The sequence below is a fragment of the Nematostella vectensis genome, chromosome 5 (genome assembly GCF_932526225.1).
Source record: "Nematostella vectensis chromosome 5, jaNemVect1.1, whole genome shotgun sequence".
NCBI classification, from domain to species: domain Eukaryota; kingdom Metazoa; phylum Cnidaria; class Anthozoa; order Actiniaria; family Edwardsiidae; genus Nematostella; species Nematostella vectensis.
In genome coordinates this window covers 9,842,715-9,866,837 of record NC_064038.1, presented here as the reverse complement: position 1 = coordinate 9,866,837, position 24,123 = coordinate 9,842,715, and the positions used below count along the sequence as shown (strand labels likewise).

General features: G+C 41.4%; 1 protein-coding gene across 1 annotated transcript in view; it reads right to left on the bottom strand.

Annotated features, from left to right (window-relative positions):
- LOC5508718 overlaps positions 1-24,123 on the bottom strand; it is a 40,300-nt gene that overhangs the window by 2,536 nt on the left and 13,641 nt on the right. Inside the window, exons 8-11 of the mRNA XM_048727453.1 lie at positions 23,053-23,279; positions 2,389-2,515; positions 1,752-1,921; positions 778-877 (exon numbers count right to left, since the gene is read on the bottom strand). Of these exons, the coding sequence (XP_048583410.1) occupies positions 778-877; positions 1,752-1,921; positions 2,389-2,515; positions 23,053-23,279 (624 nt within the window). The remainder of the gene's footprint in view (positions 1-777; positions 878-1,751; positions 1,922-2,388; positions 2,516-23,052; positions 23,280-24,123) is intronic.

Below are 24,123 nucleotides of genomic sequence, written 5' to 3'. Positions count from 1 at the left end.
AAGATATTCCGGGAATTTACAAGCTTTCATTTTCTAGCTTTCATTCAGTATCACATCAACATGATTACGAGGCTATGTTGAATTGCGTCCCCTAAAATTGTCCCATCGTGCTCGACCCAATCTCCCGCACAACGTAAGAATACAGACGAACAGTTTAGTATCTCGATTTTAACAAAATGCTTGTATGATCTGTAATAGCGCTTCCCATCCAGACAACCTAACAGAATACTAATATAACTACTACTAAAAGCACTCGGCAACAAGAATGCCGATGGTACAACTACAATGGAATTTATAATTCCCAAAACAAGAAAAGTGAGAAAGTTTTACTTGTGTCCTATTTTTTGATGGTCACTCATTCCTTTGCGAAGGAGGTGGAAGCACGGGTATGTTAGCTCGTCGGCAACTCATCACCGCTGTGGCCCAGGTTCGAATCCTGGCTCAAACTGGGGATTTTCTTTCCGGGTTTCTGCCTTGATTCGGATTTTTGTCACAAGTGAGTTGAAGTTTTTTTCCCGTGTTTCTAGTTTTCTCGGATAAGGACACCAAATCAAAGGTCCCGTCTCTTCAAGCTGTCCTTCATTAACCTGAACCAAAGGGACGTTAAAGAACCACTGGGGACGCAATAAACCCTCTGGCAGTGACCACCCCCAGTGACAGTGCTTACTAACAATACACACAAGGGGGCACTTGATGTGGACCCTAGCTCTAATGTGCCTTCCGCACCAGTATAGCTGGTGGAAGCTGTTACAATAAATAGGCCATCGCGGAACTTACATTCGGTAGCGTTCAGCGGCGGTACATCGTCGGTTAATTCCGGGAACTTATGCTGTAAGGATTTCCAACCAGGGAACAGGACGCCGTACACGGCCACTCTCTGAAATAAAAACGTCCGTAATAAACTCTTAAATGTAGTAGAAAAAGTTTCTTTGAATGGGATGTTCCCGTGAAGACAGCAAAACCTGCGGTTACCCTTTTAAGCCCCCTCCCCCATCTTAAAATTACCCTGAGATGAGCCCACATATATAAATCACCAGATGCTTTTCTTATTAAAATCTTCTTATTTGCGGCACAAAATCTTGTATGCGGTCGTTTAGGGAGCAGGAAAAGATGTATATTAGTTCACATGTTTTAATTTACCAAGTAATCCCTCCTTTACCAGTTCCCTTTGCAAACAATTAGACAGTACAACCAACCCTACTTTTATACTATTTGGTGAAGTGAAAAACCCATATGAACTCCATGGTTACCGCTTATTGTATTGTACGACGCGCGCTTCCGTGACCACTTAGACAAAGTTTACCATGCGACGCGCGCCACCGTGACCACTAAGATAATTTTACCATGAGGAGCGCGCTACTGTGGTCACCAAGACAAAGTTAACCATGCGACGCGCTACCGTGGTCACCAAAACAAATAAAGCGCGCTACCGTGGCCACCAAGACAAAGTTTACAATGCGACGCGCGCTACCGTGACCACTCAGACAAAGTTTACCATGCGACGCGCGCTACCGTGACTACCGAGACAAAGCTAACCATGCGACGAGCGTTACCGTGACCACCAAGACAAAGCTAACCATGCGACGCGCGCTACCGTGACCGCCAAGACAAAGCTTACCATGCGACGCGCGCTACCGTGACCACCAAGACAAAGTTTTACAAAATATATAAACTGCGAGGATTCCATCGTGTTTTGGTGTGCATTAGTTTCCCGCTATATGATATTCCATTGGAGTCCAAATGATACTCACAGTAGTTATCGACGAATAAGGAACGAAGACGAAGCTCGAGTAATGGTCACGTATGCTGCCTCGCTTGCATTCAAACTGCCTTAGCGCGGAGCCTGGGTAATAGATCTGGAAGAGTAGGACTGTGACGAGAGCAATCAGCACAATCAGCGCGGCGACGGTTCGGTACAACCCTTAATATCAAGAAACGCCTGTTAACAAAATTCCGGCTATCCTGTGTGTTTTTGTTGTTTTAACAACGAAGGCCACAGGAATACCAAAACACCATCGCGATCTAATGGGTATTTTTCAAAGTAAACAAGACAAACAAGCTTAGCGTGCTAAAGCTTATTTTTAAAATGCCGACCAACAGACTTTGAGAAAGTCGTTTTGTCTTTTTCCTCCCCTCCCCACCTTCATTCACCTCCACTCCCTCTCCTCCCCTCCCATCTTTATCCACAGTTTTCCCCTCTCCTTTTCCCTTTCCTCCTGTCCGCCCTTCACTTCCACTCCCTTTACCTCCCCTCCCATCTTTATTAACACCCCTCCCCTCTCTTTTTCCTTCCCCTCCCCTCCCCCCTTCACCTCCACTCCCTTGCCCTCCCCTCCCATCTTTATCCACACCTCTCCCTCCCTTCTTCCCGCAGGCCTTTCGTCTTACTGAAACGAGATCGTCGCCGCTCCTTCTTGAATGTCTCCGTCAGTTTCGTGTCGAAGTGATCGTACATCGTCTCCATCTCCATCGTAAGCTGTTTGCTCATTATTCCCATGACAATACACGCGAAACTCTAAACAGACAGCGACAAACTATCAATACTACAATACACGCGAAACTCTACACAGACAGGGAGAAACTATCAATACTACAATACACGCGAAACTAGCAATACACAGCGAGAAACTATAAATACTACAATAGACGCGAAACTCTACACAGACAGCGAGAAACTATCAATACTAATAAACACGCGAAACTTTACACGGACAGGGAGAAACTATCAATACTACTATACACGCGAAACTCTACACGGACAGCGAGAAACTATCAATACTACAATACACGCGAAACTCTATGACGACAGCGAGAAACTATCAACACTACAATACATGCGAAACTCTACACGGACAGTGAGAAACTATCAATACTAGTATACACGCGAAACTCTACACAGACAGCGAGAAACTATCAATACTACAATACACGCGAAACTCTACACGGACAGCGAGAAACTATCAATACTACTATACACGCGAAACTCTACACAGACAGCGAGAAACTATCAATACTACTATACACGCGAAACTCTACACGGACAGCGAGAAACTATAAATACTACAATACACGCGAAACTCTATGCAGACAGCGAGAAACTATCAACACTACAATACATGCGAAACTCTACACGGACAGCGAGAAACTATCAATACTAGTATACACGCGAAACTCTACACAGACAGCGAGAAACTATCAATACTACAATACACGCGAAACTCTACACGGACAGCGAGAAACTATCAATACTACAATACACGCCAAACTCTATGCAGACAGCGAGAAACTATCAACACTACAATACATGCGAAACTCTACACGGACAGCGAGAAACTATCAATACTACAATACATGCGAAACCCTACACAGACAGCGAGAAACTATCAATACTACAATACATGCGAAACTCTACACGGACAGCGAGAAACTATCAATACTACAATACACGCGAAACTCTACACGGACAGCGAGAAACTATCAATACTACAATACATGCGAAACTCTACACGGACAGCGAGAAACTATCAATACTACAATACACGCGAAACTCTACACGGACAGCGAGAAACTATCAATACTACAATACACGCGAATTTCTACACAGACAGCGAGAAACTATCAATGCTACAATACACGCGAAACTCTAACAGACAACGAGGAACTATCAATACTACAATACACGCGAAACTCTATGCAGACAGCGAGAAACTATCAACACTACAATACATGCGAAACTCTACACGGACAGCGAGAAACTATCAATACTAGTATACACGCGAAACTCTACACAGACAGCGAGAAACTATCAATACTACAATACACGCAAAACTCTACGCAGACAGCGAGAAACTATAAATACTACTATACACGCGAAACTCTACACAGACAGCGAGAAACTATCAATACTACAATACACGCGAAACTCTAAACAGACAGCGAGAAACTATCAATACTAGTATACACGCGAAACTCTACACAGACAGCGAGAAACTATCAATACTAGTATACACGCGAAACTCTACACGGAAAGCGAGAAACTACTAAATACTACAATACACGCGAAACTTTACACAGACAGCGAGAAACTATCAATACTACAATACATGCGAAACCCTACACGGACAGCGAGAAACTATAAATACTACAATACACGCGAAACTCTAAACAGACAGCGAGAAACTATCAATACTAGTATACACGCGAAACTCTACAAGGAAAGCAAGAAACTACTAAATACTACAATACACGCGAAACTTTACACAGACAGCGAGAAACTATCAATACTACAATACATGCGAAACTCTACACGGACAGCGAGAAACTATCAATAATACACGCGAAACTCTACACGGACAGCGAGAAACTATCAATACTACAATACACGCAAAACTCTACACATATAGCGAGAAACTATCAATACTACAATACACGCGAAACTCTACACGGACAGCGAGAAACTATCAATAATACACGTGAAACTCTACACGGACAGCAAGAAACTATCAATACTACTATACACGCGAAACTCTACACGGACAGCGAGAAACTATCAATACTACAATACACGCGAAACTCTACGCAGACAGCGAGAAACTATCAATACTACTATACACGCGAAACTCTACACAGACAGCGAGAAACTATCAATACTACTATACACGCGAAACTCTACACGGACAGCGAGAAACTATCAATACTACAATACACGCGAAACTCTTCACGGACAGCGAGAAACTATCAATACTACTATACACGCGAAACTCTACACAGACAGCGAGAAACTATCAATACTACTATACACGCGAAACTCTACACGGACAGCGAGAAACTATCAATACTACAATACACGCCAAACTCTATGCAGACAGCGAGAAACTATCAACACTACAATACATGCGAAACTCTACACGGACAGCGAGAAACTATCAATACTACAATACACGCGAATCTCTACACGGACAGCGAGAAACTATCAATAATACACGAGAAACTCTACACGGACAGCGAGAAACTATCAATACTACTATACACGCGAAACTCTACACAGACAGCGAGAAACTATCAATACCACTATACACGCGAAACTCTAAACAGACAGCGAGAAACTATCAATACTAGTATACACGCGAAACTCTACACAGACAGCGAGAAACTATCAATACTAGTATACACGCGAAACTCTACACGGAAAGCGAGAAACTACTAAATACTACAATACACGCGAAACTTTACACAGACAGCGAGAAACTATCAATACTACAATACATGCGAAACCCTACACGGACAGCGAGAAACTATAAATACTACAATACAGGCGAAACTCTAAACAGACAGCGAGAAACTATCAATACTAGTATACACGCGAAACTCTACAAGGAAAGCGAGAAACTACTAAATACTACAATACACGCGAAACTTTACACAGACAGCGAGAAACTATCAATACTACAATACATGCGAAACTCTACACGGACAGCGAGAAACTATCAATAATACACGCGAAACTCTACAAGGACAGCGAGAAACTATCAATACTACAATACACGCAAAACTCTACACATATAGCGAGAAACTATCAATACTACAATACACGCGAAACTCTACACGGACAGCGAGAAACTATCAATAATACACGCGAAACTCTACACGGACAGCAAGAAACTATCAATACTACTATACACGCGAAACTCTACACGGACAGCGAGAAACTATCAATACTACAATACACGCGAAACTCTACGCAGACAGCGAGAAACTATCAATACTACTATACACGCGAAACTCTACACAGACAGCGAGAAACTATCAATACTACTATACACGCGAAACTCTACACGGACAGCGAGAAACTATCAATACTACAATACACGCGAAACTCTTCACGGACAGCGAGAAACTATCAATACTACTATACACGCGAAACTCTACACAGACAGCGAGAAACTATCAATACTACTATACACGCGAAACTCTACACGGACAGCGAGAAACTATCAATACTACAATACACGCCAAACTCTATGCAGACAGCGAGAAACTATCAACACTACAATACATGCGAAACTCTACACGGACAGCGAGAAACTATCAATACTAGTATACACGCGAAACTCTACACAGACAGCGAGAAACTATCAATACTACAATACACGCGAATCTCTACACGGACAGCGAGAAACTATCAATAATACACGAGAAACTCTACACGGACAGCGAGAAACTATCAATACTACTATACACGCGAAACTCTACACAGACAGCGAGAAACTATCAATACCACTATACACGCGAAACTCTACACGGACAGCGAGAAACTATCAATACTACAATACACGCGAAACTCTATGCAGACAGCGAGAAACTATCAACACTACAATACATGCGAAACTCTACACGGACAGCGAGAAACTATCAATACTAGTATACACGCGAAACTCTACACAGACAGCGAGAAACTATCAATACTACAATACACGCAAAACTCTACGCAGACAGCGAGAAACTATAAATACTACTATACACGCGAAACTCTACACAGACAGCGAGAAACTATCAATACTACAATACACGCGAAACTCTAAACGGACAGCGAGAAACTATCAATACTACAATACACGCGAAACTCTAAACAGACAGCGAGAAACTATCAATACTAGTATACACGCGAAACTCTACACAGACAGCGAGAAACTATCAATACTAGTATACACGCGAAACTCTACACGGAAAGCGAGAAACTACTAAATACTACAATACACGCGAAACTTTACACAGACAGCGAGAAACTATCAATACTACAATACATGCGAAACCCTACACGGACAGCGAGAAACTATAAATACTACAATACACGCGAAACTCTAAACAGACAGCGAGAAACTATCAATACTAGTATACACGCGAAACTCTACAAGGAAAGCGAGAAACTACTAAATACTACAATACACGCGAAACTTTACACAGACAGCGAGAAACTATCAATACTACAATACATGCGAAACCCTACACGGACAGCGAGAAACTATAAATACTACAATACACGCGAAACTCTAAACAGACAGCGAGAAACTATCAATACTAGTATACACGCGAAACTCTACAAGGAAAGCGAGAAACTACTAAATACTACAATACACGCGAAACTTTACACAGACAGCGAGAAACTATCAATACTACAATACATGCGAAACTCTACACGGACAGCGAGAAACTATCAATAATACACGCGAAACTCTACAAGGACAGCGAGAAACTATCAATACTACAATACACGCAAAACTCTACACATATAGCGAGAAACTATCAATACTACAATACACGCGAAACTCTACACGGACAGCGAGAAACTATCAATAATACACGCGAAACTCTACACGGACAGCAAGAAACTATCAATACTACTATACACGCGAAACTCTACACGGACAGCGAGAAACTATCAATACTACAATACACGCGAAACTCTACGCAGACAGCGAGAAACTATCAATACTACTATACACGCGAAACTCTACACAGACAGCGAGAAACTATCAATACTACTATACACGCGAAACTCTACACGGACAGCGAGAAACTATCAATACTACAATACACGCGAAACTCTTCACGGACAGCGAGAAACTATCAATACTACTATACACGCGAAACTCTACACAGACAGCGAGAAACTATCAATACTACTATACACGCGAAACTCTACACGGACAGCGAGAAACTATCAATACTACAATGCACGCCAAACTCTATGCAGACAGCGAGAAACTATCAACACTACAATACATGCGAAACTCTACACGGACAGCGAGAAACTATCAATACTAGTATACACGCGAAACTCTACACAGACAGCGAGAAACTATCAATACTACTATACACGCGAAACTCTATGCAGACAGCGAGAAACTATCAACACTACAATACATGCGAAACTCTACACAGATAGCGAGAAACTATCAATACTAGTATACACGCGAAACTCTACACAGACAGCGAGAAACTATCAATACTACAATACACGCAAAACTCTACGCAGACAGCGAGAAACTATAAATACTACTATACACGCGAAACTCTACACAGACAGCGAGAAACTATCAATACTACAATACACGCGAAACTCTAAACGGACAGCGAGAAACTATCAATACTACAATACACGCGAAACTCTAAACAGACAGCGAGAAACTATCAATACTAGTATACACGCGAAACTCTACACAGACAGCGAGAAACTATCAATACTAGTATACACGCGAAACTCTACACGGAAAGCGAGAAACTACTAAATACTACAATACACGCGAAACTTTACACAGACAGCGAGAAACTATCAATACTACAATACATGCGAAACCCTACACGGACAGCGAGAAACTATAAATACTACAATACACGCGAAACTCTAAACAGACAGCGAGAAACTATCAATACTAGTATACACGCGAAACTCTACAAGGAAAGCGAGAAACTACTAAATACTACAATACACGCGAAACTTTACACAGACAGCGAGAAACTATCAATACTACAATACATGCGAAACCCTACACGGACAGCGAGAAACTATAAATACTACAATACACGCGAAACTCTAAACAGACAGCGAGAAACTATCAATACTAGTATACACGCGAAACTCTACAAGGAAAGCGAGAAACTACTAAATACTACAATACACGCGAAACTTTACACAGACAGCGAGAAACTATCAATACTACAATACATGCGAAACTCTACACGGACAGCGAGAAACTATCAATAATACACGCGAAACTCTACAAGGACAGCGAGAAACTATCAATACTACAATACACGCAAAACTCTACACATATAGCGAGAAACTATCAATACTACAATACACGCGAAACTCTACACGGACAGCGAGAAACTATCAATAATACACGCGAAACTCTACACGGACAGCAAGAAACTATCAATACTACTATACACGCGAAACTCTACACGGACAGCGAGAAACTATCAATACTACAATGCACGCCAAACTCTATGCAGACAGCGAGAAACTATCAACACTACAATACATGCGAAACTCTACACGGACAGCGAGAAACTATCAATACTAGTATACACGCGAAACTCTACACAGACAGCGAGAAACTATTAATACTACAATACACGCGAATCTCTACACGGACAGCGAGAAACTATCAATAATACACGAGAAACTCTACACGGACAGCGAGAAACTATCAATACTACTATACACGCGAAACTCTACACAGACAGCGAGAAACTATCAATACCACTATACACGCGAAACTCTACACGGACAGCGAGAAACTATCAATACTACAATACACGCGAAACTCTATGCAGACAGCGAGAAACTATCAACACTACAATACATGCGAAACTCTACACAGATAGCGAGAAACTATCAATACTAGTATACACGCGAAACTCTACACAGACAGCGAGAAACTATCAATACTACAATACACGCAAAACTCTACGCAGACAGCGAGAAACTATAAATACTACTATACACGCGAAACTCTACACAGACAGCGAGAAACTATCAATACTACAATACACGCGAAACTCTAAACGGACAGCGAGAAACTATCAATACTACAATACACGCGAAACTCTAAACAGACAGCGAGAAACTATCAATACTAGTATACACGCGAAACTCTACACAGACAGCGAGAAACTATCAATACTAGTATACACGCGAAACTCTACACGGAAAGCGAGAAACTACTAAATACTACAATACACGCGAAACTTTACACAGACAGCGAGAAACTATCAATACTACAATACATGCGAAACCCTACACGGACAGCGAGAAACTATAAATACTACAATACACGCGAAACTCTAAACAGACAGCGAGAAACTATCAATACTAGTATACACGCGAAACTCTACAAGGAAAGCGAGAAACTACTAAATACTACAATACACGCGAAACTTTACACAGACAGCGAGAAACTATCAATACTACAATACATGCGAAACTCTACACGGACAGCGAGAAACTATCAATAATACACGCGAAACTCTACACGGACAGCGAGAAACTATCAATACTACAATACACGCAAAACTCTACACATATAGCGAGAAACTATCAATACTACAATACACGCGAAACTCTACACGGACAGCGAGAAACTATCAATAATACACGCGAAACTCTACACGGACAGCGAGAAACTATCAATACTACTATACACGCGAAACTCTATACGGACAGCGAGAAACTATCAATACTACAATACACGCGAAACTCTACCAGACAGCGAGAAACTATCAATACTACTATACACGCGAAACTCTACACAGACAACGAGAAACTATCAATACTACTATACACGCGAAACTCTACACGGACAGCGAGAAACTATCAATACTACAATACACGCGAAACTCTTCACGGACAGCGAGAAACTATCAATACTACTATACACGCGAAACTCTACACAGACAGCGAGAAACTATCAATACTCCTATAAACACGCGAAACTCTACACGGACAGCGAGAAACTATCAATACTACAATACACGCGAAACTCTACACGGACAGCGAGAAACTATCAATACTACTATACACGCGAAACTCTACACAGACAGCGAGAAACTATCAATACTACTATACACGCGAAACTCTACACGGACAGCGAGAAACTATCAATACTAGTATACACGCGAAACTCTACACAGACAGCGAGAAACTATCAATACTAGTATACACGCGAAACTCTACACGGAAAGCGAGAAACTACTAAATACTACAATACACGCGAAACTTTACACAGACAGCGAGAAACTATCAATACTACAATACACGCGAAACTCTACACGGACAGCGAGAAACTATCAATAATACACGCGAAACTCTACACGGACAGCGAGAAACTATCAATACTACTATACACGCGAAACTCTACACGGACAGCGAGAAACTATCAATACTACAATACACGCGAAACTCTACGCAGACAGCGAGAAACTATCAATACTACTATACACGCGAAACTCTACACAGACAGCGAGAAACTATCAATACTACAATACACGCGAAACTCTAAACGGACAGCGAGAAACTATCAATACTACAATACATGCGAAACCTTACACGGACAGCGAGAAACTATCAATACTACAATACACGCGAAACTCTACACGGACAGCGAGAAACTATCAATACTACAATACACGCGAAACTCTACACGGACAGCGAGAAACTATCAATACTACAATACACGCGAATTTCTACACAGACAGCGAGAAACTATCAATACTACAATACACGCGAAACTCTAACAGACAACGAGGAACTATCAATACTACAATACACGCGAAACTCTAAACAGACAGCGAGAAACTATCAATACTAGTATACATGCGAAACTCTACACGGTAAGCGAGAAACTACTAAATACTACAATACACGCGAAACTTTACACAGACAGCGAGAAACTATCAATACTACAATACATGCAAAACTCTACACGGACAGCGAGAAACTATCAATAATACACGCGAAACTCTACACGGACAGCGAGAAACTATCAATACTACAATACACGCGAATTTCTACACAGACAGCGAGAAACTATCAATACTACTATACACGCGAAACTCTACACGGACAGCGAGAAACTATAAATACTACAATACACGCGAAACTCTAAACAGACAGCGAGAAACTATCAATACTAGTATACACGCGAAACTCTACAAGGAAAGCGAGAAACTACTAAATACTACAATACACGCGAAACTTTACACAGACAGCGAGAAACTATCAATACTACAATACATGCGAAACTCTACACGGACAGCGAGAAACTATCAATAATACACGCGAAACTCTACACGGACAGCGAGAAACTATCAATACTACAATACACGCAAAACTCTACACATACAGCGAGAAACTATCAATACTACAATAAACGCGAAACTCTACACGGACAGCGAGAAACTATCAATACTACTATACACGCGAAACTCTACACAGACAGCGAGAAACTATCAATACTACTATACACGCGAAACTCTACACGGACAGCGAGAAACTATCAATACTAGTATACACGCGAAACTCTACACAGACAGCGAGAAACTATCAATACTACTATACACGCGAAACTCTACACGGACAGCGAGAAACTATAAATACTACAATACACGCGAAACTCTAAACAGACAGCGAGAAACTATCAATACTAGTATACACGCGAAACTCTACAAGGAAAGCGAGAAACTACTAAATACTACAATACACGCGAAACTCTACACAGACAGCGAGAAACTATCAATACTACAATACACGCGAAACTCTACACGGACAGCGAGAAACTATCAATAATACACGCGAAACTCTACACGGACAGCGAGAAACTATCAATACTACAATACACGAGAAACTCTACACAGACAACGAGGAACTATCAATACTACAATACACGCGAAACTCTAAACAGACAGCGAGAAACTATCAATACTAGTATACACGCGAAACTCTACACGGAAAGCGAGAAACTACTAAATACTACAATACACGCGAAACTTTACACAGACAGCGAGAAACTATCAATACTACAATACATGCGAAACTATACACGAACAGCGAGAAACTATCAATACTACAATACACGCGAAACTCTACACGGACAGCGAGAAACTATCAATACTACTATACACGCGAAACTCTACACGGACAGCGAGAAACTATCAATACTACAATACACGCGAAACTCTACGCAGACAGCGAGAAACTATCAATACTACTATACACGCGAAACTCTACACAGACAGCGAGAAACTATCAATACTACTATACACGCGAAACTCTACACGGACAGCGAGAAACTATAAATACTACAATACACGCGAAACTCTAAACAGACAGCGAGAAACTATCAATACTAGTATACACGCGAAACTCTACAAGGAAAGCGAGAAACTACTAAATACTACAATACACGCGAAACTTTACACAGACAGCGAGAAACTATCAATACTACAATACATGCGAAACTCTACACGGACAGCGAGAAACTATCAATAATACACGCGAAACTCTACAAGGACAGCGAGAAACTATCAATACTACAATACACGCAAAACTCTACACATATAGCGAGAAACTATCAATACTACAATACACGCGAAACTCTACACGGACAGCGAGAAACTATCAATAATACACGCGAAACTCTACACGGACAGCAAGAAACTATCAATACTACTATACACGCGAAACTCTACACGGACAGCGAGAAACTATCAATACTACAATACACGCGAAACTCTACGCAGACAGCGAGAAACTATCAATACTACTATACACGCGAAACTCTACACGGACAGCGAGAAACTATCAATACTACAATACACGCGAAACTCTTCACGGACAGCGAGAAACTATCAATACTACTATACACGCGAAACTCTACACAGACAGCGAGAAACTATCAATACTACTATACACGCGAAACTCTACACGGACAGCGAGAAACTATCAATACTACAATACACGCCAAACTCTATGCAGACAGCGAGAAACTATCAACACTACAATACATGCGAAACTCTACACGGACAGCGAGAAACTATCAATACTAGTATACACGCGAAACTCTACACAGACAGCGAGAAACTATCAATACTACAATACACGCGAATCTCTACACGGACAGCGAGAAACTATCAATAATACACGAGAAACTCTACACGGACAGCGAGAAACTATCAATACTACTATACACGCGAAACTCTACACAGACAGCGAGAAACTATCAATACCACTATACACGCGAAACTCTACACGGACAGCGAGAAACTATCAATACTACAATACACGCGAAACTCTATGCAGACAGCGAGAAACTATCAACACTACAATACATGCGAAACTCTACACGGACAGCGAGAAACTATCAATACTAGTATACACGCGAAACTCTACACAGACAGCGAGAAACTATCAATACTACAATACACGCAAAACTTTACGCAGACAGCGAGAAACTATAAATACTACTATACACGCGAAACTCTACACAGACAGCGAGAAACTATCAATACTACAATACACGCGAAACTCTAAACGGACAGCGAGAAACTATCAATACTACAATACACGCAAAACTCTAAACAGACAGCGAGAAACTATCAATACTAGTATACACGCGAAACTCTACACGGAAAGCGAGAAACTACTAAATACTACAATACACGCGAAACTTTACACAGACAGCGAGAAACTATCAATACTACAATACATGCGAAACTCTACACGGACAGCGAGAAACTATCAATAATACACGCGAAACTCTACACGGACAGCGAGAAACTATCAATACTACAATACACGCAAAACTCTACACATACAGCGAGAAACTATCAATACTACAATACACGCGAAACTCTACACGGACAGCGAGAAACTATCAATACTACACGCGAAACTCTACACGGACAGCGAGAAACTATCAATACTACTATACACGCGAAACTCTACACGGACAGCGAGAAACTATCAATACTACAATACACGCGAAACTCTACGCAGACAGCGAGAAACTATCAATACTACTATACACGCGAAACTCTACACGGACAGCGAGAAACTATCAATACTACAATACACGCGAAACTCTTCAATGACAGCGAGAAACTATCAATACTACTATACACGCGAAACTCTACACAGACAGCGAGAAACTACAATACTACAATACATGCGAAACTCTAAACGGACAGCGAGAAACTATCAATAATACACGCGAAACTCTACACGGACAGCGAGAAACTATCAATACTACAATACACGCGAAACTCTACACGGACAGCGAGAAACTATCAATACTACTATACACGCGAAACTCTACACAGACAGCGAGAAACTATCAATACTACTATACACGCAAAACTCTACACGGACAGCGAGAAACTATCAATACTACAATACACGCGAAACTCTAAACGGACAGCGAGAAACTATCAATACTACAATACATGCGAAACTCTACACGGACAGCGAGAAACTATCAATACTACTATACACGCGAAACTCTACACGGACAGCGAGAAACTATCAATACTACAATACACGCGAAACTCTACACGGACAGCGAGAAACTATCAATACTACAATACACGCGAAACTCTACACGGACAGCGAGAAACTATCAATACTACAATACACGCGAATTTCTACACAGACAGCGAGAAACTATCAATACTACAATACACGCGAAACTCTAACAGACAACGAGGAACTATCAATACTACAATACACGCGAAACTCTACACAGACAGCGAGAAACTATCAATACTAGTATACACGCGAAACTCTACACGGACAGCGAGAAACTATCAATACTAGTATACACGCGAAACTCTACACGGAAAGCGAGAAACTACTAAATACTACAATACACGCGAAACTTTACACAGACAGCGAGAAACTATCAATACTACAATACATGCGAAACTCTACACGGACAGAGAGAAACTATCAATAATACACGCGAAACTCTACACGGACAGCGAGAAACTATCAATACTATAATACACGCGAAACTCTACACAGACAGCGAGAAACTATCAATACTACAATACACGCGAAACTCTACACGGACAGCGAGAAACTATCAATACTACAATACACGCGAAACTCTACACAGACAGCGAGAAACTATCAATACTACAATACACGCGAAACTCTAAACAGACAGCGAGAAACTATCAATACTAGTATACACGCGAAACTCTACAAGGAAAGCGAGAAACTACTAAATACTACAATACACGCGAAACTTTACACAGACAGCGAGAAACTATCAATACTACAATACATGCGAAACTCTACACGGACAGCGAGAAACTATCAATAATACACGCGAAACTCTACACGGACAGCGAGAAACTATCAATACTACAATACACGCAAAACTCTACACATATAGCGAGAAACTATCAATACTACAATACACGCGAAACTCTACACGGACAGCGAGAAACTATCAATAATACACGCGAAACTCTACACGGACAGCGAGAAACTATCAATACTACTATACACGCGAAACTCTATACGGACAGCGAGAAACTATCAATACTACAATACACGCGAAACTCTACCAGACAGCGAGAAACTATCAATACTACTATACATGCGAAACTCTACACGGACAGAGAGAAACTATCAATAATACACGCGAAACTCTACACGGACAGCGAGAAACTATCAATACTATAATACACGCGAAACTCTACACAGACAGCGAGAAACTATCAATACTACAATACACGCGAAACTCTACACGGACAGCGAGAAACTATCAATACTACAATACACGCGAAACTCTACACAGACAGCGAGAAACTATCAATACTACAATACACGCGAAACTCTAAACAGACAGCGAGAAACTATCAATACTAGTATACACGCGAAACTCTACAAGGAAAGCGAGAAACTACTAAATACTACAATACACGCGAAACTTTACACAGACAGCGAGAAACTATCAATACTACAATACATGCGAAACTCTACACGGACAGCGAGAAACTATCAATAATACACGCGAAACTCTACACGGACAGCGAGAAACTATCAATACTACAATACACGCAAAACTCTACACATATAGCGAGAAACTATCAATACTACAATACACGCGAAACTCTACACGGACAGCGAGAAACTATCAATAATACACGCGAAACTCTACACGGACAGCGAGAAACTATCAATACTACTATACACGCGAAACTCTATACGGACAGCGAGAAACTATCAATACTACAATACACGCGAAACTCTACCAGACAGCGAGAAACTATCAATACTACTATACACGCGAAACTCTACACAGACAACGAGAAACTATCAATACTACTATACACGCGAAACTCTACACGGACAGCGAGAAACTATCAATACTACAATACACGCGAAACTCTTCACGGACAGCGAGAAACTATCAATACTACTATACACGCGAAACTCTACACAGACAGCGAGAAACTATCAATACTCCTATAAACACGCGAAACTCTACACGGACAGCGAGAAACTATCAATACTACAATACACGCGAAACTCTACACGGACAGCGAGAAACTATCAATACTACTATACACGCGAAACTCTACACAGACAGCGAGAAACTATCAATACTACTATACACGCGAAACTCTACACGGACAGCGAGAAACTATCAATACTAGTATACACGCGAAACTCTACACAGACAGCGAGAAACTATCAATACTAGTATACACGCGAAACTCTACACGGAAAGCGAGAAACTACTAAATACTACAATACACGCGAAACTTTACACAGACAGCGAGAAACTATCAATACTACAATACACGCGAAACTCTACACGGACAGCGAGAAACTATCAATAATACACGCGAAACTCTACACGGACAGCGAGAAACTATCAATACTACTATACACGCGAAACTCTACACGGACAGCGAGAAACTATCAATACTACAATACACGCGAAACTCTACGCAGACAGCGAGAAACTATCAATACTACTATACACGCGAAACTCTACACAGACAGCGAGAAACTATCAATACTACAATACACGCGAAACTCTAAACGGACAGCGAGAAACTATCAATACTACAATACATGCGAAACCTTACACGGACAGCGAGAAACTATCAATACTACAATACACGCGAAACTCTACACGGACAGCGAGAAACTATCAATACTACAATACACGCGAAACTCTACACGGACAGCGAGAAACTATCAATACTACAATACACGCGAATTTCTACACAGACAGCGAGAAACTATCAATACTACAATACACGCGAAACTCTAACAGACAACGAGGAACTATCAATACTACAATACACGCGAAACTCTAAACAGACAGCGAGAAACTATCAATACTAGTATACATGCGAAACTCTACACGGTAAGCGAGAAACTACTAAATACTACAATACACGCGAAACTTTACACAGACAGCGAGAAACTATCAATACTACAATACATGCAAAACTCTACACGGACAGCGAGAAACTATCAATAATACACGCGAAACTCTACACGGACAGCGAGAAACTATCAATACTACAATACACGCGAATTTCTACACAGACAGCGAGAAACTATCAATACTACTATACACGCGAAACTCTACACGGACAGCGAGAAACTATAAATACTACAATACACGCGAAACTCTAAACAGACAGCGAGAAACTATCAATACTAGTATACACGCGAAACTCTACAAGGAAAGCGAGAAACTACTAAATACTACAATACACGCGAAACTTTACACAGACAGCGAGAAACTATCAATACTACAATACATGCGAAACTCTACACGGACAGCGAGAAACTATCAATAATACACGCGAAACTCTACACGGACAGCGAGAAACTATCAATACTACAATACACGCAAAACTCTTTACATACAGCGAGAAACTATCAATACTACAATAAACGCGAAACTCTACACGGACAGCGAGAAACTATCAATACTACTATACACGCGAAACTCTACACAGACAGCGAGAAACTATCAATACTACTATACACGCGAAACTCTACACGGACAGCGAGAAACTATCAATACTAGTATACACGCGAAACTCTACACAGACAGCGAGAAACTATCAATACTACTATACACGCGAAACTCTACACGGACAGCGAGAAACTATAAATACTACAATACACGCGAAACTCTAAACAGACAGCGAGAAACTATCAATACTAGTATACACGCGAAACTCTACAAGGAAAGCGAGAAACTACTAAATACTACAATACACGCGAAACTCTACACAGACAGCGAGAAACTATCAATACTACAATACACGCGAAACTCTACACGGACAGCGAGAAACTATCAATAATACACGCGAAACTCTACACGGACAGCGAGAAACTATCAATACTACAATACACGAGAAACTCTACACAGACAACGAGGAACTATCAATACTACAATACACGCGAAACTCTAAACAGACAGCGAGAAACTATCAATACTAGTATACACGCGAAACTCTACACGGAAAGCGAGAAACTACTAAATACTACAATACACGCGAAACTTTACACAGACAGCGAGAAACTATCAATACTACAATACATGCGAAACTATACACGAACAGCGAGAAACTATCAATACTACAATACACGCGAAACTCTACACGGACAGCGAGAAACTATCAATACTACTATACACGCGAAACTCTACACGGACAGCGAGAAACTATCAATACTACAATACACGCGAAACTCTACGCAGACAGCGAGAAACTATCAATACTACTATACACGCGAAACTCTACACAGACAGCGAGAAACTATCAATACTACTATACACGCGAAACTCTACACGGACAGCGAGAAACTATAAATACTACAATACACGCGAAACTCTAAACAGACAGCGAGAAACTATCAATACTAGTATACACGCGAAACTCTACAAGGAAAGCGAGAAACTACTAAATACTACAATACACGCGAAACTTTACACAGACAGCGAGAAACTATCAATACTACAATACATGCGAAACTCTACACGGACAGCGAGAAACTATCAATAATACACGCGAAACTCTACAAGGACAGCGAGAAACTATCAATACTACAATACACGCAAAACTCTACACATATAGCGAGAAACTATCAATACTACAATACACGCGAAACTCTACACGGACAGCGAGAAACTATCAATAATACACGCGAAACTCTACACGGACAGCAAGAAACTATCAATACTACTATACACGCGAAACTCTACACGGACAGCGAGAAACTATCAATACTACAATACACGCGAAACTCTACGCAGACAGCGAGAAACTATCAATACTACTATACACGCGAAACTCTACACAGACAGCGAGAAACTATCAATACTACTATACACGCGAAACTCTACACGGACAGCGAGAAACTATCAATACTACAATACACGCGAAACTCTTCACGGACAGCGAGAAACTATCAATACTACTATACACGCGAAACTCTACACAGACAGCGAGAAACTATCAATACTACTATACACGCGAAACTCTACACGGACAGCGAGAAACTATCAATACTACAATACACGCCAAACTCTATGCAGACAGCGAGAAACTATCAACACTACAATACATGCGAAACTCTACACGGACAGCGAGAAACTATCAATACTAGTATACACGCGAAACTCTACACAGACAGCGAGAAACTATCAATACTACAATACACGCGAATCTCTACACGGACAGCGAGAAACTATCAATAATACACGAGAAACTCTACACGGACAGCGAGAAACTATCAATACTACTATACACGCGAAACTCTACACAGACAGCGAGAAACTATCAATACCACTATACACGCGAAACTCTACACGGACAGCGAGAAACTATCAATACTACAATACACGCGAAACTCTATGCAGACAGCGAGAAACTATCAACACTACAATACATGCGAAACTCTACACGGACAGCGAGAAACTATCAATACTAGTATACACGCGAAACTCTACACAGACAGCGAGAAACTATCAATACTACAATACACGCAAAACTCTACGCAGACAGCGAGAAACTATAAATACTACTATACACGCGAAACTCTACACAGACAGCGAGAAACTATCAATACTACAATACACGCGAAACTCTAAACGGACAGCGAGAAACTATCAATACTACAATACACGCAAAACTCTAAACAGACAGCGAGAAACTATCAATACTAGTATACACGCGAAACTCTACACGGAAAGCGAGAAACTACTAAATACTACAATACACGCGAAACTTTACACAGACAGCGAGAAACTATCAATACTACAATACATGCGAAACTCTACACGGACAGCGAGAAACTATCAATAATACACGCGAAACTCTACACGGACAGCGAGAAACTATCAATACTACAATACACGCAAAACTCTACACATACAGCGAGAAACTATCAATACTACAATACACGCGAAACTCTACACGGACAGCGAGAAACTATCAATACTACACGCGAAACTCTACACGGACAGCGAGAAACTATCAATACTACTATACACGCGAAACTCTACACGGACAGCGAGAAACTATCAATACTACAATACACGCGAAACTCTACGCAGACAGCGAGAAACTATCAATACTACTATACACGCGAAACTCTACACGGACAGCGAGAAACTATCAATACTACAATACACGCGAAACTCTTCAATGACAGCGAGAAACTATCAATACTACTATACACGCGAAACTCTACACAGACAGCGAGAAACTACAATACTACAATACATGCGAAACTCTAAACGGACAGCGAGAAACTATCAATACTACTATACACGCGAAACTCTACACGGACAGCGAGAAACTATCAATACTACAATACACGCGAAACTCTACACGGACAGCGAGAAACTATCAATACTACTATACACGCGAAACTCTACACAGACAGCGAGAAACTATCAATACTACTATACACGCAAAACTCTACACGGACAGCGAGAAACTATCAATACTACAATACACGCGAAACTCTAAACGGACAGCGAGAAACTATCAATACTACAATACATGCGAAACTCTACACGGACAGCGAGAAACTATCAATACTACAATACACGCGAAACTCTACACGGACAGCGAGAAACTATCAATACTACAATACACGCGAAACTCTACACGGACAGCGAGAAACTATCAATACTACAATACACGCGAAACTCTACACGGACAGCGAGAAACTATCAATACTACAATACACGCGAATTTCTACACAGACAGCGAGAAACTATCAATACTACAATACACGCGAAACTCTAACAGACAACGAGGAACTATCAATACTACAATACACGCGAAACTCTACACAGACAGCGAGAAACTATCAATACTAGTATACACGCGAAACTCTACACGGACAGCGAGAAACTATCAATACTAGTATACACGCGAAACTCTACACGGAAAGCGAGAAACTACTAAATACTACAATACACGCGAAACTTTACACAGACAGCGAGAAACTATCAATACTACAATACATGCGAAACTCTACACGGACAGAGAGAAACTATCAATAATACACGCGAAACTCTACACGGACAGCGAGAAACTATCAATACTATAATACACGCGAAACTCTACACAGACAGCGAGAAACTATCAATACTACAATACACGCGAAACTCTACACGGACAGCGAGAAACTATCAATACTACAATACACGCGAAACTCTACACAGACAGCGAGAAACTATCAATACTACAATACACGCGAAACTCTACACGGACAGCGAGAAACTATCAATAATACACGCGAAACTCTACACGGACAGCGAGAAACTATCAATACTACTATACACGCGAAACTCTACACGGACAGCGAGAAACTATCAATACTACAATACACGAGAAACTCTACACAGACAACGAGGAACTATCAATACTACAATACACGCGAAACTCTAAACAGACAGCGAGAAACTATCAATACTAGTATACACGCGAAACTCTACACGGAAAGCGAGAAACTACTAAATACTACAATACACGCGAAACTTTACACAGACAGCGAGAAACTATCAATACTACAATACATGCGAAACTATACACGAACAGCGAGAAACTATCAATACTACAATACACGCGAAACTCTACACGGACAGCGAGAAACTATCAATACTACAATAAACGCGAAACTCTACACAAACAAATGACAGCGAGAATTATCAACACCACAATACTTTAAGGGTGAATACCTAAAGAAAATACATTTGATCTTTCTTTCATAGGGACTCTGAAAACTGTTCTCCATAATAAGGTGCCCATCCTTAGAGTGGGGCTCCGCAAGACAATAACTTTATCGAAGGGGGTGGGGGATGAACCTTGCGCAGATAAGATATATCACGTCTTAGGAGTTGAAGTTTTGAGAACCCACACAGAGAGAAAAGTCTTTTGGGGTCAAAGGGGGTGCGCGTACCCCACCCCTTGCCACGCCCTGGGGTTCCACGGTACCTTCACAAGGTTTGGCTTATCAGGGGTGCTGGCCTTGCAGTCTTTTAAAGCCATCCCTAACAGGGTGGATCGCCTTGTCAGCATAATGCCTGGTGGTAAGTGTGACTCGGGAAGGGCCGTCCCTGGGCATTCCATGTTCACGGTACTGTAGATCCGCTCCCCTGCGCGCACGGAGCCCGACACTTTGATGTTGACAACTCCAATCACGCACACAACATCAGATACACCTAGAGAGGAACGGAGCGCTTGCTATCAATCACGTACACAACATCAGATACACCTAGAGAGGAACGGAGCGCTTGCTTTCAATCACACATATAATATCAGATACACCTATAGAGGAACGGAGCGCTTGCTATCAATCACGCACATAACAGCAGATACATCTAGAGAGGAACGTAGCACTTGCAATCAATCACGCACATAAAAGCAGATACACCTAGAGAGGAAAGGAGCGCTTGCTATCAATCACACACATAACAGCAAATACACCTAGAGAGGAACGGAGCGCTTGCTATCAATCACACACATAACAGCAGATACACCAAGAGAGGAACGGAGCGCTTGCTATCAATCACGCACATAACATCAGATACACCTAGAGAGGAACGGAGCGCTTGCTATCAATCACGCATACAACATCAGATACACCTAGAGAGGAACGGAGCGCTTGCTATCAATCACGCTCACAACAGCAGATACACCTAGAGAGGAACGGAGCGCTTGCTATCAATCACGCTCACAACAGCAGATACACCTAGAGAGGAACGGAGCGCTTGCTATCAATCACGCTCACAACAGCAGATACACCTAGAGAGGAACGGAGCGCTTGCTATCAATCACGCTCGCAACAACAGATACACCTAGAGAGGAACGGGGCGCTTGCTATCAATCACGCATACAACATCAGACACACCTAGAGAGGAACGGGGCGCTTGCTATCAATCACGCTCACAACAGCAGATACACCTAGAGAGGAACGGGGCGCTTGCTATCAATCACGCTCACAACAGCAGATACACCTAGAGAGGAACGGGGCGCTTGCTATCAATCACGCTCGCAACAACAGAT